This window comes from Suncus etruscus, chromosome 5, assembly GCF_024139225.1.
Source record: "Suncus etruscus isolate mSunEtr1 chromosome 5, mSunEtr1.pri.cur, whole genome shotgun sequence".
Taxonomy (NCBI): Eukaryota; Metazoa; Chordata; class Mammalia; order Eulipotyphla; family Soricidae; genus Suncus; species Suncus etruscus.
In genome coordinates this window covers 82,813,051-82,826,447 of record NC_064852.1, presented here as the reverse complement: position 1 = coordinate 82,826,447, position 13,397 = coordinate 82,813,051, and the positions used below count along the sequence as shown (strand labels likewise).

Here is a 13,397-nt window from a genome sequence, read left to right as displayed (position 1 = left end):
AAGAAGAAAGTGGTTTAAATTGGTAGGACCCTTCTATATCAACTTTTCTTGTGTTATTGTGTTTGTGTGTGAACTCCCTATTACAGATATGTGACAGAGTTTGTGGACCTGGGCAATGTCTCAGCATTGAGAACATTCAGAGTTCTCCGAGCACTGAAAACCATTTCAGTCATTCCAGGTGAGAGTTAGGTTAAACACCGAGGCTGACTTTAAATGCACTGTAAGAAAACTGAGATGAAACTCACTCTTACAACAATAGCCTTCTTGCCTTTGATTCTTGTTTTCACATTAAAAAATGCCAAATGAGGTTTCAATGAAACTCAGTTCCTAAAATTTCAGAAGTTACACACTTATTTATAAAATCAGCCTTTGAGTTTAACAGAGTTGCATGAGATACTTATTCAAAATAAATTATTCGAGCTTTTTGCCCTCTCATTTTTCTTTCATTTATGATGCAAAGTTCTTTCTTTTATATTCTGGAAAAAACTTTGCTACCATGGCTCTACTGATTTTGATTTTTTATCAATTTTGAAAATGGATCACTTTAAAATAGATGAGATTATTATGGGTATTGAACAGCATGCAAATAGTATGGGATTTCATGATTTTTAATTTCTTTCATGTTTTCTAAATCATTGCTACTTGAAAATCATCATAAAGAATGGATGATAGAGAAATAGTCTCATCAAATACAAAATCTGGCATGATGATAGCTTCCAAGTTTGTCTTTATCTGCTGTGTGTCAAAGCATGCTAAACAACACACAAGTCTCTTCCTGCCTTGATGCTAAAACTTTCATTTTGAGCTGCCTGAAAGCACACTGTTCATAAACAAAATCTCTGTTCACTCATTTCCCAAACCATCTGGCCTTCTCTAAAACTTTGTGTCCTAACAGCCTAGCAATTGTTTGTTAAGGGAAATGTTCGTTAAAGACAATAGTGTGACTATTAAGAAGATATTGTGGCCCCTGAGCGGACTTTCTTAGTTCACCTGTTTTCTCTCAGGTTTAAAGACCATTGTGGGAGCCCTGATCCAGTCTGTGAAGAAACTTTCTGATGTCATGATCTTGACTGTGTTCTGTCTGAGCGTATTTGCGCTAATTGGTCTGCAGCTGTTTATGGGCAACCTACGGAATAAATGCTTGCAATGGCCCCCAAGCGATTCTGCTTTTGAAACTAATACCACTTCCTACTTTAATGGCACAGCGGATTCAAATGGGACATTTGTTAATGTGACAATGACAACTTTTAACTGGAAGGATTACATTAATGATGACAGTAAGAAATATTGTTCTATTGTTAATCTAATTATTGTTGAATGATTTTTCAACTAACTGCAGTGACACTGTGGGTTTGAAGTTATTTTGAAAACATATTTTATTGCATCCCCTTTAAATAGCTGAGATAGTCAAACTATCATATATTCCTAATGTCCGTAAGAGTGATATGAAGTGAAATCATTTACTCTATATTAACAGGTCACTTTTATGTGTTGGAAGGACAAAAAGACCCTTTACTTTGTGGAAATGGCTCAGATGCCGGGTAAGAAACACACTTAAATTTTTAAAAATAGAAGTCACTTTACAAAAAAAGAAGATACACTCTGTATTATAGAGCAGTTCTTTTTCCCTAGGAAGCACCCTCTGTCTTTCTGGCTTACTAGTGGCCCTAAATTCATAGTTATGAAATCATCTCCTTGGAAGGAACAGGGCTGTGGCTCATCAGTGCTAAAACACATGCCTGACATGCAAAGACCTGGGCTCCTTTCCTGTGACCACAAAGCATAAAAAGTTAAAATAATCCTTCTAAGTGATATTTTAGTCTGGTATTTCAAATTTAAAATGAATCCAAATAACTGCTTAAAAGTGAGAAGTCCATAGTCTATCCTTTCCATACCAGGGCTATTTAAAAAATGCAGAGAAGGACACAGAAGATGGACATTTTATTTTATTTGCATTGTAGGATGATGATATTTTCTGTGGCTGGAATTAAATATAGATACAGCTTGGTCATCAGTCTCCAGGTCCATTTGGGAAGTTGCTTTGAGAAGTGAAAGCATTCTTGAAATAGCATGAAAGTCTGAGTGCAAAGAAGTCAAGGTTTAGACTTCCCAAAGTTGTGTCCAAGTACGAGGCTACATATTTTTGGTGTCATTGTACAATAATAATTATGTTGTGCAAATGCATAACACATTATAAATGAATTTTTTAATTAAAGCAGAGAAAGTTATTTTCAAAACAATGAGTAGCAAAATCAAATGACTCAGGCTACAGATGTACATAGAATATATATTTGCTATTTTGCAGAAAAATGATAATGACAGTGTAAGAGGCAAATGTGTGTGGTTCCCTCTGAAAATTTGAATATGTAAAATCTGACTATTTCATACAAAATTTCTTTATTTGTTTTTATAGAATGCTTCATTTTATAACAGCTGCACTATGAGCGATTTCTTTTATATTCTAGAAATTAGAACAAGAACATTTATCAGAGACAGCAACTGGAAGATTTGATAATTCCTATAAACCAACATTGATTGAAATATCTATAACTATATTGCTTTTACATTTCTCTTTGACAGTCAGTGTCCAGAAGGCTACATCTGTGTGAAGGCTGGTAGAAACCCCAACTATGGCTACACCAGCTTTGATACTTTTAGCTGGGCTTTCTTGTCTCTATTTCGTCTCATGACTCAAGACTACTGGGAGAACCTCTACCAGCTGGTAAATGTCTTGGTCTATTTGGATAGTTACAATAAAGCAGCAAGAAGGGGAATTCATAAATAGAAGAACTTTATTTCTCCTTGTTCTAGGGGCTACAAAACTGAGACAACCCTAAGACATCAGTTTGTCACATTCTGGTGAGGCCATTCTTTCTAGCTATTTTATCAGAGCATATATCCCATCCATAGGAATTCCATTCTCATGACCTACATACTTCAAAAAGACCTACTATAGCAGGCAGCATTTCAACATATGAATTGGAGGACTAAAGGCACAAGCATTCAGATGATAATTAGAAAATTGAATTCAACATGTGTAGAATTTTTGTCAATACATATAAAATAATATGTATTGATTGTTGTTTATAACACTGTAGACTTAGGCTGGTGAGTACAAAAAATGGGAAAGTACTTGCTTTCTATGTGGACAACTGGGTTCAATATAATACAACCGTAATATGCTATATTTGGTTCCCTGAGCACCTTCACCAGTGATTCTTGAGTGCAGATCCAGGAATAACTCCTGACTGAATATTGTTGAGTATGTAAAAGAAGGAAAGAAAGAAAGAAAGAAAGAAAGAAAGAAAGAAAGAAAGAAAGAAAGAAAGAAAGAAAGAAAGAAAGAAAGAAAGAAAGAAAGAAAGAAAGAAGAAAGAAAGAAAGAAAGAAGAAAGAAAGAAAGAAAGAAAGAAAGAAGAAAGAAGAAAGAAAGAAAGAAGAAGGAAGAAGGAAGAAGAAGAAAGAAGAAGGAAGGAAGGAAGGAAGGAAGGAAGGAAGGAAGGAAGGAAGGAAGGAAGGAAGGAAGGAAGGAAGAAGGAAGGAAGGAAGGAAGGAAGAAGGAAGGAAGAAGAAGAAGAAGAAAGAAAGAAGGAAGAAAGAAAGAAAGAAAGAAAGAAAGAAAGAAAGAAAGAAAGAAAGAAAGAAAGAAAGAAAGAAAGAAAGAAAGAAAGAAAGAAAGAAAAGAAGTAAAGAAAGAAAGAAAGAAAGAAAGAAAGAAATAAAGAAAGAAAGAAAGAAAGAAAGAAAGAAAGAAAGAAAGAGAAAGAAAGAAAGAGAAAGAAAGAAAGAGAGAAAGAAAGAAAGAAAGAAGAAGAAGAAAAGAAGAAAAAAGAAAGAGAGAAAGAAAGAAAGAGAAATAGAGAAAAAAGAGGAAGGAAGAAAAGGAGAATAAAAGGAGGAAAAGAAGAGAGATAGGAAGGAAGAGAGGAAGGAAAGGAAAGAGGAGGGAGGGATGGGAGGGAGACAGGAAGGAGAGAAAAAGGATTAAAGAAAGAAACAAAAGAGAAAGAGGATGGAAAGAAGGGAGGAAAAATAAATAAGATAGAAAGAAGAGAGGAAGGGAGGGAGAGAAAAAAGAAGAAAGGGAAGGGAGGTGTCGGAGGGAGATAAGAAGGAAATAAGAGAGAAAAAAAGAAAGAAGGAAGGAAGAAAGGAAAAAAGAAAGGAAGAAAAAAGAAGGAAGGAGGAAGGAAGGCGAGAGAAGGAGGAAGGAAGGCGACAAAAGGAGGGAGAGAGGGAGTGAGGGAGGAAGGAAGGAAGGAAGGAAGGAAGGAAGGAAGGAAGGAAGGAAGGAAGGAAGGAAGAAAGGAAGGAAGGAAGAAAGGAAGGAAATAGAAAGAAAGAGAAAAAGAAAATAAGAAAGATAGAAAAAAGAAGGAAGGTAGGAAGGAGGAAGGAAGGAAAGAAGGGAGGAAGGAAGGAAGGAGAGAGGGAGAGAAAAAGGAAGTAGGGAGATAGGGTGGGAGAGAGGAAGAAAGAAAGGGAGGAGGGAGAGAGGAAGGGAAAGAGGAGGGGAAGGAGGGAAGAAGGAAGGAAGAAAGTATGAAAGGAGGAAGAAAGGGAGGGAGTAAGGAAGGAGGGGAAGGGAGGAGAGAGAGGGAGGAAGGAAGAAAGGAGGAAGGAAGGAAGGAGGGATGAGGAGGAGAAAGGGAGGAGGGAGGAAGAAGGGAAGGGAGGGAAGGGAGGAAGGAATGAAGAAAGGAGGGAAGGAGGGAGGGAAGAAGGAAGGAGAGGAGGAAGGAGAAAAGGAAGGAGGGAGGGAAGGAAGGAAGGAGGGTGGGAAGGAAGGAGGGAAGGAAGGAAGAAATTATTTGGAATTCAAGAGACAGTACTGTGGTTAGGGCAGTTACACTGCACATAACCAACATGGTTTTGATCCCTAGCACCATGTATATTCTCTTGATCATAGCCAGGAGTATTTTCTGAGTTAAAGGCCAGGAGTAAACTCCTGAGCATTGCCAGGCACATGCAGCTGCCAAAAAGCAACCATGATAAAACTGTAGAGGTGAGTTCTATGGAAATAATTCTTCATTAGGTAATTATATCAAATAAGGCATTCCACTAGGAGTTATGGAGGGTGCAAAAGATGTGCATGATTTTGAGTTCATAATTTTATTTAGAGATTATGAAATAATGTAAAATATTTTGAAACTCAATTATAAAATATTTTCTAACAAACCTATTATTAATTGATACTAGAAAAGGTAAAAAAAAACAGGTTATCTCTATATAGTGGAGAGTTAACAGCAAAAAAGAAGAAAAGTTTGAAAGCAATTAGAGATACAACATTCTACTAGCAACATTGTCCTTAATTATGGGCCCTGAGAAAAGTATTTTAGGGAAGCACAAATATATATTTAATATAAACTAATCTAATATAGATGATCTTAAAATGTGTGTATTTTAATTAAATTATACTGCAAGCCTAGAAAGTTTTTCATTTATTCTATTATATACTAATAGAATATTTCATATATTCTATGTATAGTAATTATATTACAATTTATATTAGTACTTATCCATAAATATTTATTATCTATAATATTTCTAGTAGTATTTATGTGTTTATAAGTAGGTATTTTAACACTAAAACGGGTTGGTCAAAATTCATTGGATGCCACTAAAAACACACTGAATACTGACAATATAATTTCTCCCTAGACATTACGTGCTGCTGGAAAAACATATATGATATTTTTTGTACTTGTGATCTTCTTGGGCTCTTTTTATCTGGTAAATTTGATCCTGGCTGTGGTGGCCATGGCTTATGAGGAACAGAACCAGGCCACCTTGGAGGAGGCAGAACAGAAAGAGGCTGAATTTCAGCAGATGCTTGAACAGCTTAAAAAACAACAGGAGGAAGCTCAGGTATTGATAATCAACACAACTTTATTCTTGTTGTTATTGTTACTTAGTTTTAAATAGGACTATTATACCATGGAAAAGTGGATTTTCTTTCATTTGTTTTTAAATTACTTGAGCACCAGGGTTACAAAATTGTTCATGATTAAGTTTTTGCCATAGAATACACCATCTTAGAATACACCACTAGTGCATTTTCCCCATCATCAATGTCCCCAAATTCCCTTCCACCAACACCTCCACACTTTTCTGGGGCAGTCATTTTGTTTCTCTCTCTTGCTTTCTTTCTCACTCTTTCTCTCTCTCTTCCCCCCTCTCTTGACAATGTGATTTTCACTATTGTTAATAAAGGGGTACTATGTACGTCTCTTTATCCTAAAAATTGGATTTGCACTTGTAATGCATGTACTGTTTATAGAAAAAATTAATTCAAATCTAAAATTGTTTCTGAAGTTGGAGTCAAAGGAACTTTTTAGACTTTGTGTATTATTAATTTCACTGGTGGTAAGAAACAGGATGAAGTTAGCTATAAAATATTTTATGAAACCTGAGGAGGATTTTTAATGTAATTAGGAAAACATGCATAACTAATATAACTATTAAAGTTTTACATTATAATGATATAGTGATTATAATTATAACTTGTGATTTGATAATAATTTTAATTAATCTCTAATATGAATAAGAAAACCTTATGTGTATCTTTTCAACCATTTTTTGCAGCATCTGGAATTTCAAAAAGTGTTTGCTAAGGCTTTTATCAGAATATTAGGAATGCTTCTGTCATATTTAGCTTCATTTTCTCATTACATTAAAGACTGTTTGAGTTAATGGCTGATCAATGGTACATTGATGACATGAGAAAGAGAGAAAGAAAAATAAATAATATTTAATTTTTCAAAACTCAAACTGATAGGTAAATTTCTTAAAATAGCTTAGTTAATCTGATTAGTTAAAACTGAATTGTGATTCAAATCTTTCTCACATGGGAAATTTCTTTACTTTCTTCTCTATATACCAAAAAACCTTCCAGCTTTTAAATGAAATTGTTGCCAATATTTGTTACTGATAGTCTTTCTCACTATTCTCCAAATACCTCATTTTTGTTCTACTCTGCATTTTCTTAAAGACTAATAATGTCATGTATTTTATATGCTCTTATTATTCCATGTGTAGTCTCTATTATGAAATTAATATACAAATATTTAAAAAAATTTCACTTAGATTTCTAATTGTTCTAATAATGTACTTTGAGTAGTATTTATATATTCTGTGAATGTAATTCAACTTTTTAATATTATTTTCAAGAATTTTGTTTTATCCTCCTAACAGTATTTTTAAATTTGAAGTTTTTATTTTGATGTGGTTATCAGTATTTTGCAAAGTACTGCTTATAATATTTTATTTTTATCATGCATTTGATATAGTAGTATTCAAGATTATTTAACAAATCATCACAAATATTTTATCCTAAAACTTTTATAGCTGTATTTGATATATTTATGTCCATGAACCATTTTATGTTTTTGTCAGGTGCTATATATATTCATAAGCAAAACCAATATATATATATAACATTTATATGAATTGCTCATGAATATTGCATTATCTTAGCACCACTTTTGAAAATAATATTCTTTGGGAGGTGGAGCACATCCGGCAGTGCTCAGAAGTTACTACTGGCCCTGTACTCAGAAATCACTCCTTGAGGACTTAGGGTACCATATGGGATATTAGGGATTGAATCTAGGTCAGTCATATGCAAGGCAGATGCTTTAGCCACTGTACTCTCACTCTGGCCCTTCAAAATCTTCTCCTATATTTTCTTTGAATCTTTGTCAAAAAATCAGTTACTAATAAGTGAAAGTTCTATTTTTGAATTATATTCTGTTCAATCAAATTGTTTCTCTTTTCATCAATATCTCACCTTAATTTGTTTTTATTTGGAGAGTAAAGATTGTTTGTGGGCCACACCTTATAGTGCATGCTCAGGGACTACTCTCAGGCTGACATGACAAAGATAGAATTCATTTCTCCATCATGCAACCATATTCTCCAATACTTGTTTAAACCATCTCCCCAACCATTGCATTTGATCATACACAACATTGTTACAATAACTGTTTAAAATCCTATTCTTGGTCAGTTTTAAATAATTTCTAGTTGACTATAGACATGTGACCATGATTTTATTTTCTTGTATTTCTGAAAATCTTAAGTTGAATGCTATTGACTATTAAACTTGCCTTTATAAATATCCCTTTTTTTATAGCTATAAATATCTTGTTGTTTTGTATATAGAGCATTATTTATAACATTTTGATGCTTCTATATCTTTAAATCTTTATATTTAATAATATATTAGTAAAACAAACATTTACTTTAGGATAATTATTTTATATTATTAAGAGATGAAACTTCTGAATATTCGATCCCATACTCCCCTTAAAATGGTATCTAACAATATGGACAAATACTGTTCATGCCACAATGTGAGTTCCAGAAAGAGTTTCTTCTAATCTTCATTCTCGGTTATTTTCTTCAGAGACATATAACTGTGAATAATATTCTCAGTACTCAAGAGAACTATCGTAATATATCTAAGTTCCTCTCTCTATTCCATTTTTTCCTTAATTGTGCTTGGATATGTGAACTACAATTGCCTTCTTGTGTTCCTTTAGATTCAGCTCTATCTTTCATCAATATGAAGTAGATAGAGATAACCTATAACCATAACAGCACCTTGGTATAAAATTCAGACATTTAATTAAGACAATTGTATAACTTTTGTCATTTTTTTTCATTTTCCAATAACACATTGTTTTGTTTTGTTTTGGTTTGGTTTGGTTTGGGTTGGGTTTTTTTTTTTTTTTTTCATACCCGGCAGTGCTCAAGGGAAACACCTGGCTATGAGCTCAGAAATTGCTCCTGCAAAACTCGGGGACCATATGGGGTGCTGGGGATCAAACCAGGGTCCATCCTGGGAAATCTGCATGGAAGGCAAATGCCCTACCGTGTGCTATCACTTCAGCCCCCCAATACCTCAGTTTAATACTGACAGACATTTATATGAATGATTCTAAGAATCTAGAAATATATCTTTGGAATTTATAGGTTCATAACTTAAGATTTGAGTGCTATACTGAAAATGCACTACATGTGGTATTAGGTTCTTTTTTGAGCATCAGAGAGATATTACAGTGGGTAAACTACTTGTAGCTGAAAAGGGTTTGATTGCCTGCAGCCATATGGTGCCCTGAGCACAAAGAAGAATGAGCCCTGATTATAGAGCTAGAAGTAAACTCTGATTTCTATGTGCTGCGGCTCCTAAAAACCAAACACAAAGTTTTTTTTGAGTTCCTCCCACCATTTTTCAAATGAGACCTGTTTGACAGGGAATTCCAACTGTTACTTCCCCAAAATCGTAGACATAGCATTTGTTGAGCATGCTGGCTTTATTTTTACATTACTATAAGGTATAAAGCAGTGACATGATTATATTTAGTTGCTGTATTTTGAAAACCTATAAGCAAATTTGGAGATAATTTTAAATTTCAAAAAGTATTCTTCATGGTTGCCAGAATATTCTATTACATTTAAAATTCTTAAGAGTCTATTTAAGATCACTCTGAATAAAACAAATTTGATGATAATGGGAGAAAATGCTATTGCTAGGAATATTGACGAGGAATTTTATTATTTCAATTATTTAAATGCTATGGAAAATACTACTGATAAAGTATATCATATTTTAAGTAATTATGTTATTCACTAACTCTAGAAGACAGAACTATATGCTTGAAAACAGATCCAGGGGTCTATGCGACCTCCGTACAACATTTTGTGGCCCGCGGCCGGCCTTCAAATATCGTAATATTCACGATTATTGGGTTACTAAATAAAATCATTACACAGTACAGAAATACAGAGATTTTTGTTTGTTTGTTTGTTTGTGTTTGTGTTTTGGGTGGAGGGGCACACCCAGTGACGCTCAGGGATTACTCCTGATTATGCGCTCAGAAATCGCTTGTGGCTTGGGGGATCAAACCGCGGTCTATCCTAGGTTAGCGCTTTGCAAGGTAAACGCCCTACTGCTTGCACCCTGCTCCAGCTCTGTTTGTTTGGTTTTGGTCCACACCCAACAGCACTCAGAGGTTGCTTCTGATTCTTCACTCAGAAACCACTCTTGGCAGGCTCAGGGGACCTTATTGAATGCCAGGAACCCAGATTAGCTGCATGCAAAGCAAATGCCCTACCTTTACTCTGGCCCCATAAGAGAATATTTTAAAATTTATCTACCTTATGGCAAATTTTTGTATTAATTTAAAGAGTAAAGTCTTTTAAGTTTAAAACTAAAGAAAAATTAAATTTAATATGTCTTAAGAAGCCTAATTATCTAATCCTATTAGGTGAGTTAAAAAATAATTTTTAACTTTAATATCAGTTATTGAATTTCAATGATCAAGACATGACTTTACTGAAGTTAAACTACATATATGCATAAATTTACAATGATCTCAGAATAAATGATACTGGTGTTTATATACTCGTAGAATATCATAGTGGGAAACCAATTTTAGTTCTTGACTGACAACACAGGAACAATTCTCAATAAATAAAAATATCGATGGGTAGGAATATATGAGGCAAAATTAGTTACACAGTTCTTCATAGAGAATGTTGGTGCTTCACTAACCACCTGTGACTCTTTTTTGGAAATAGGACACAATCAATGGTTTTTCAGGGGTTACTCCTAGCTCTTCACTTAGGAATTACTCCTGGCTGACTCAGGAGAACTACAGGAGTGCCAAGGATTGAGCTCAGGTCAACTGTGAGCAAGGGTAATGCCCTATCTGCTGTATTACAACTACTGTCCACAACTGTGACTCTTCTAAACTTCTAATCTAACAAAGAACTTCATGAAATATATTATTATTTCTATTATAATTTAATATCATTGAGGCATCTCAAATGCTAGTTGAATATAAATGAAGTAAATTGTGATTAACTGCAACTCATAATATTTTTGCGTTTAATTTTTAATCTTTAAATTTCCAATAATGCCCACCATATATACTTGTATTCTGATAAGAATAGTTTAGGGATGAGTTTTGGAACAAATTTAAAATTGTAATATTAAGAGCTCTAGTGTAATGTAAGGGTAGAATTGAAGCAATGATACATTTCTTATTTTGAATGGGATTTTATTACCACATTTTGTGTTTAAATTAAGTATCACAAATACAATTATATGGCCTTGTTTTCAAAAAATATGAAAAGAATGACTTATAGGGACTACTTTGAATCACAAGGAAATGTTTTGGAAGAAAATGTTGTTTGCTGTATAAGCACTCAGCACATATTTATTACAAAAGGAATTCAACAATATATTTGGAGAAGCAATGCTACTAGTCTAAACAGGATATTGGCAATATCACAGAGCTGAGCAAAAACTGGTACGTGGCACAAGAGGTGACAGGAAACATCTGTCTTTGAGGTATTCAACATAACACTGGAAGTGGAGCATATGACATATGAGTTGGTGAACAACACAGTAAACATGTTATGTTGGTAGTTGTCTTTGTTGCCTTAGAAATAAGTTTTGATTTTGAATTGTTTAAACTGTTACCCTGTATAGGTAGGGAAATCACATCTAATGCAAAACAAATTCTGGAAGTGATTTAAATGAACATGAATTCTAGGATTATAGTAAGAATATTACCACCACTTCCTTAATTTTTAAGGACAAACAAATCAATAAATGACTAAAGCCTTAAGTTGTTGCATTTTTTCTCTATACAAAGTAAAAAAGGAAATTAAACATTATTTGAAAAGGTGTATGTGCACATTTATTCCTTCCCCAAATGGTGATATTATGTATCATTTTACAGAGAAAAAAAATAAGGGCTTTTGTTATTCATGATATTATACATGATATTATGCAAAGTCATAATTGCAACATCATGCTTTCTGTCACTCTTCATTGATATTGGAAGTGATGTTGATGATAAAGAATTCAGTCATGAATTCACTATTTGATTTATGCAATATTCTATACAATTCTGAATTAAACTTATATTAAATGCTGGAAGTTGTCTTATGAGGAACTTGAGAACTAGATATCCATAAATGAATAAAATATGCAATATAAATAAATGTCTGCATTACATTTTACATATTTTTAGATTGATCTATCATATAGTTACATATATAGTTATTTATTATAACTATAAATAGTTCCATTTTCTAGAGTGATCCTAATTATGGGAAATTTGTGTCATAATTTTATTCTTTTAAATTTATTAGGACAATATTTTTTTTGTTTTTTTGGGGGGGCCACACCCGGTGGTGCTCAGGGGTTACTCCTGGCTGTCTGCTCAGAAATAGCTCCTGGCAGGCACAGGGGACCATATGGGACACCGGGATTCCAACCAACCACCTTAGGTCCTGGATCGGCTGCTTGCAAGGCAAACACCACTGTGCTATCTCTCCGGGCCCAGGACAATATTCTTTATAAAATTAGTCATCATTTAGATTCAGACATACAATGTTTCAAGAGCAATCCCACAACCAGTGCCAGTTTCCATCTATCAGTATCACAGTTTTGCTCACACCTCACATCCTATTTCTTTGACAGACACCTTGTTATTTTATTTTTAAAGATTTTTATTATTTTTAAATTAAATTTCTTTATTTTAGACACAATGTTTACAGAGTTGTTCATATACAATTATTCTGGCATTCCAACACCAATCCCATCACCAATATAACATCCCCTTCACCCTGGGTATCAGTTTCTCAATGTCGCTGTAGGCTGGCTCCTTGGAAGCTATGAAAAAGTTACATACTATTGCTTGGTTCAATTAAATGGTAATGGAATATTAGAAAAAATTAATTGAAAGAAAATTTGTTAATATTGTATCTTGCAATGGGGTCTTACATCGTTGTCTAAAGTTCTACTAAGCTGTATGTTGCCAATTGGGCCTTCTGTTGTTGATTCTACTTGTTGAGATTATGTGGCTTCTATGCTAAGTTCAGGTCAAATTTGGTGCATACTTACTGGGAAATCAATATTAAATTAAGGGGGTGTGGCACAGCCACATAAGCAGCTACGTGGTCCACACGTTTGAGAATATGTGGGACTGACTGATAAACTCATATAATTCTAGGGGTGCTTAGAAACCACCTAATGGAATCAGCTGCAAGGTTGGCATGTATCTGAGTGTTTTCTGCTCCTGGGGCCTCTCTGAAAATTAGAAAAGTTTATGGCATTGGGGATCGCATGGACATGGATCCTAGGTGTGGTTGCCAGGGGCTTTTGGAAGAGCCGACTAGAATAGGCACAGTTTTGTTTTTTGATTTCATTCAGTTTTTTCATGTGACCAATTGACTCCTAAAACAGTTAATGTGAACAAAAGAAAAAATCCTTCAAGAGGAGTGCCCAAACCAGAATTTCATTGCCACCATGCATTGGCTAACACATCAAGCAGCAAATTCTTATAGTAAAACATCATAAAAGGACCAGTAGAAATAAT

General features: G+C 34.1%; 1 protein-coding gene across 1 annotated transcript in view; it reads left to right on the top strand.

The window, feature by feature from the left end:
- LOC126009195 (sodium channel protein type 3 subunit alpha) overlaps window positions 1-13,397 on the top strand; it is a 125,829-nt gene that overhangs the window by 43,108 nt on the left and 69,324 nt on the right. Inside the window, exons 6-10 of the mRNA XM_049773564.1 lie at window positions 87-178; window positions 1,005-1,277; window positions 1,478-1,541; window positions 2,581-2,722; window positions 5,662-5,868. Of these exons, the coding sequence (XP_049629521.1) occupies window positions 87-178; window positions 1,005-1,277; window positions 1,478-1,541; window positions 2,581-2,722; window positions 5,662-5,868 (778 nt within the window). The remainder of the gene's footprint in view (window positions 1-86; window positions 179-1,004; window positions 1,278-1,477; window positions 1,542-2,580; window positions 2,723-5,661; window positions 5,869-13,397) is intronic.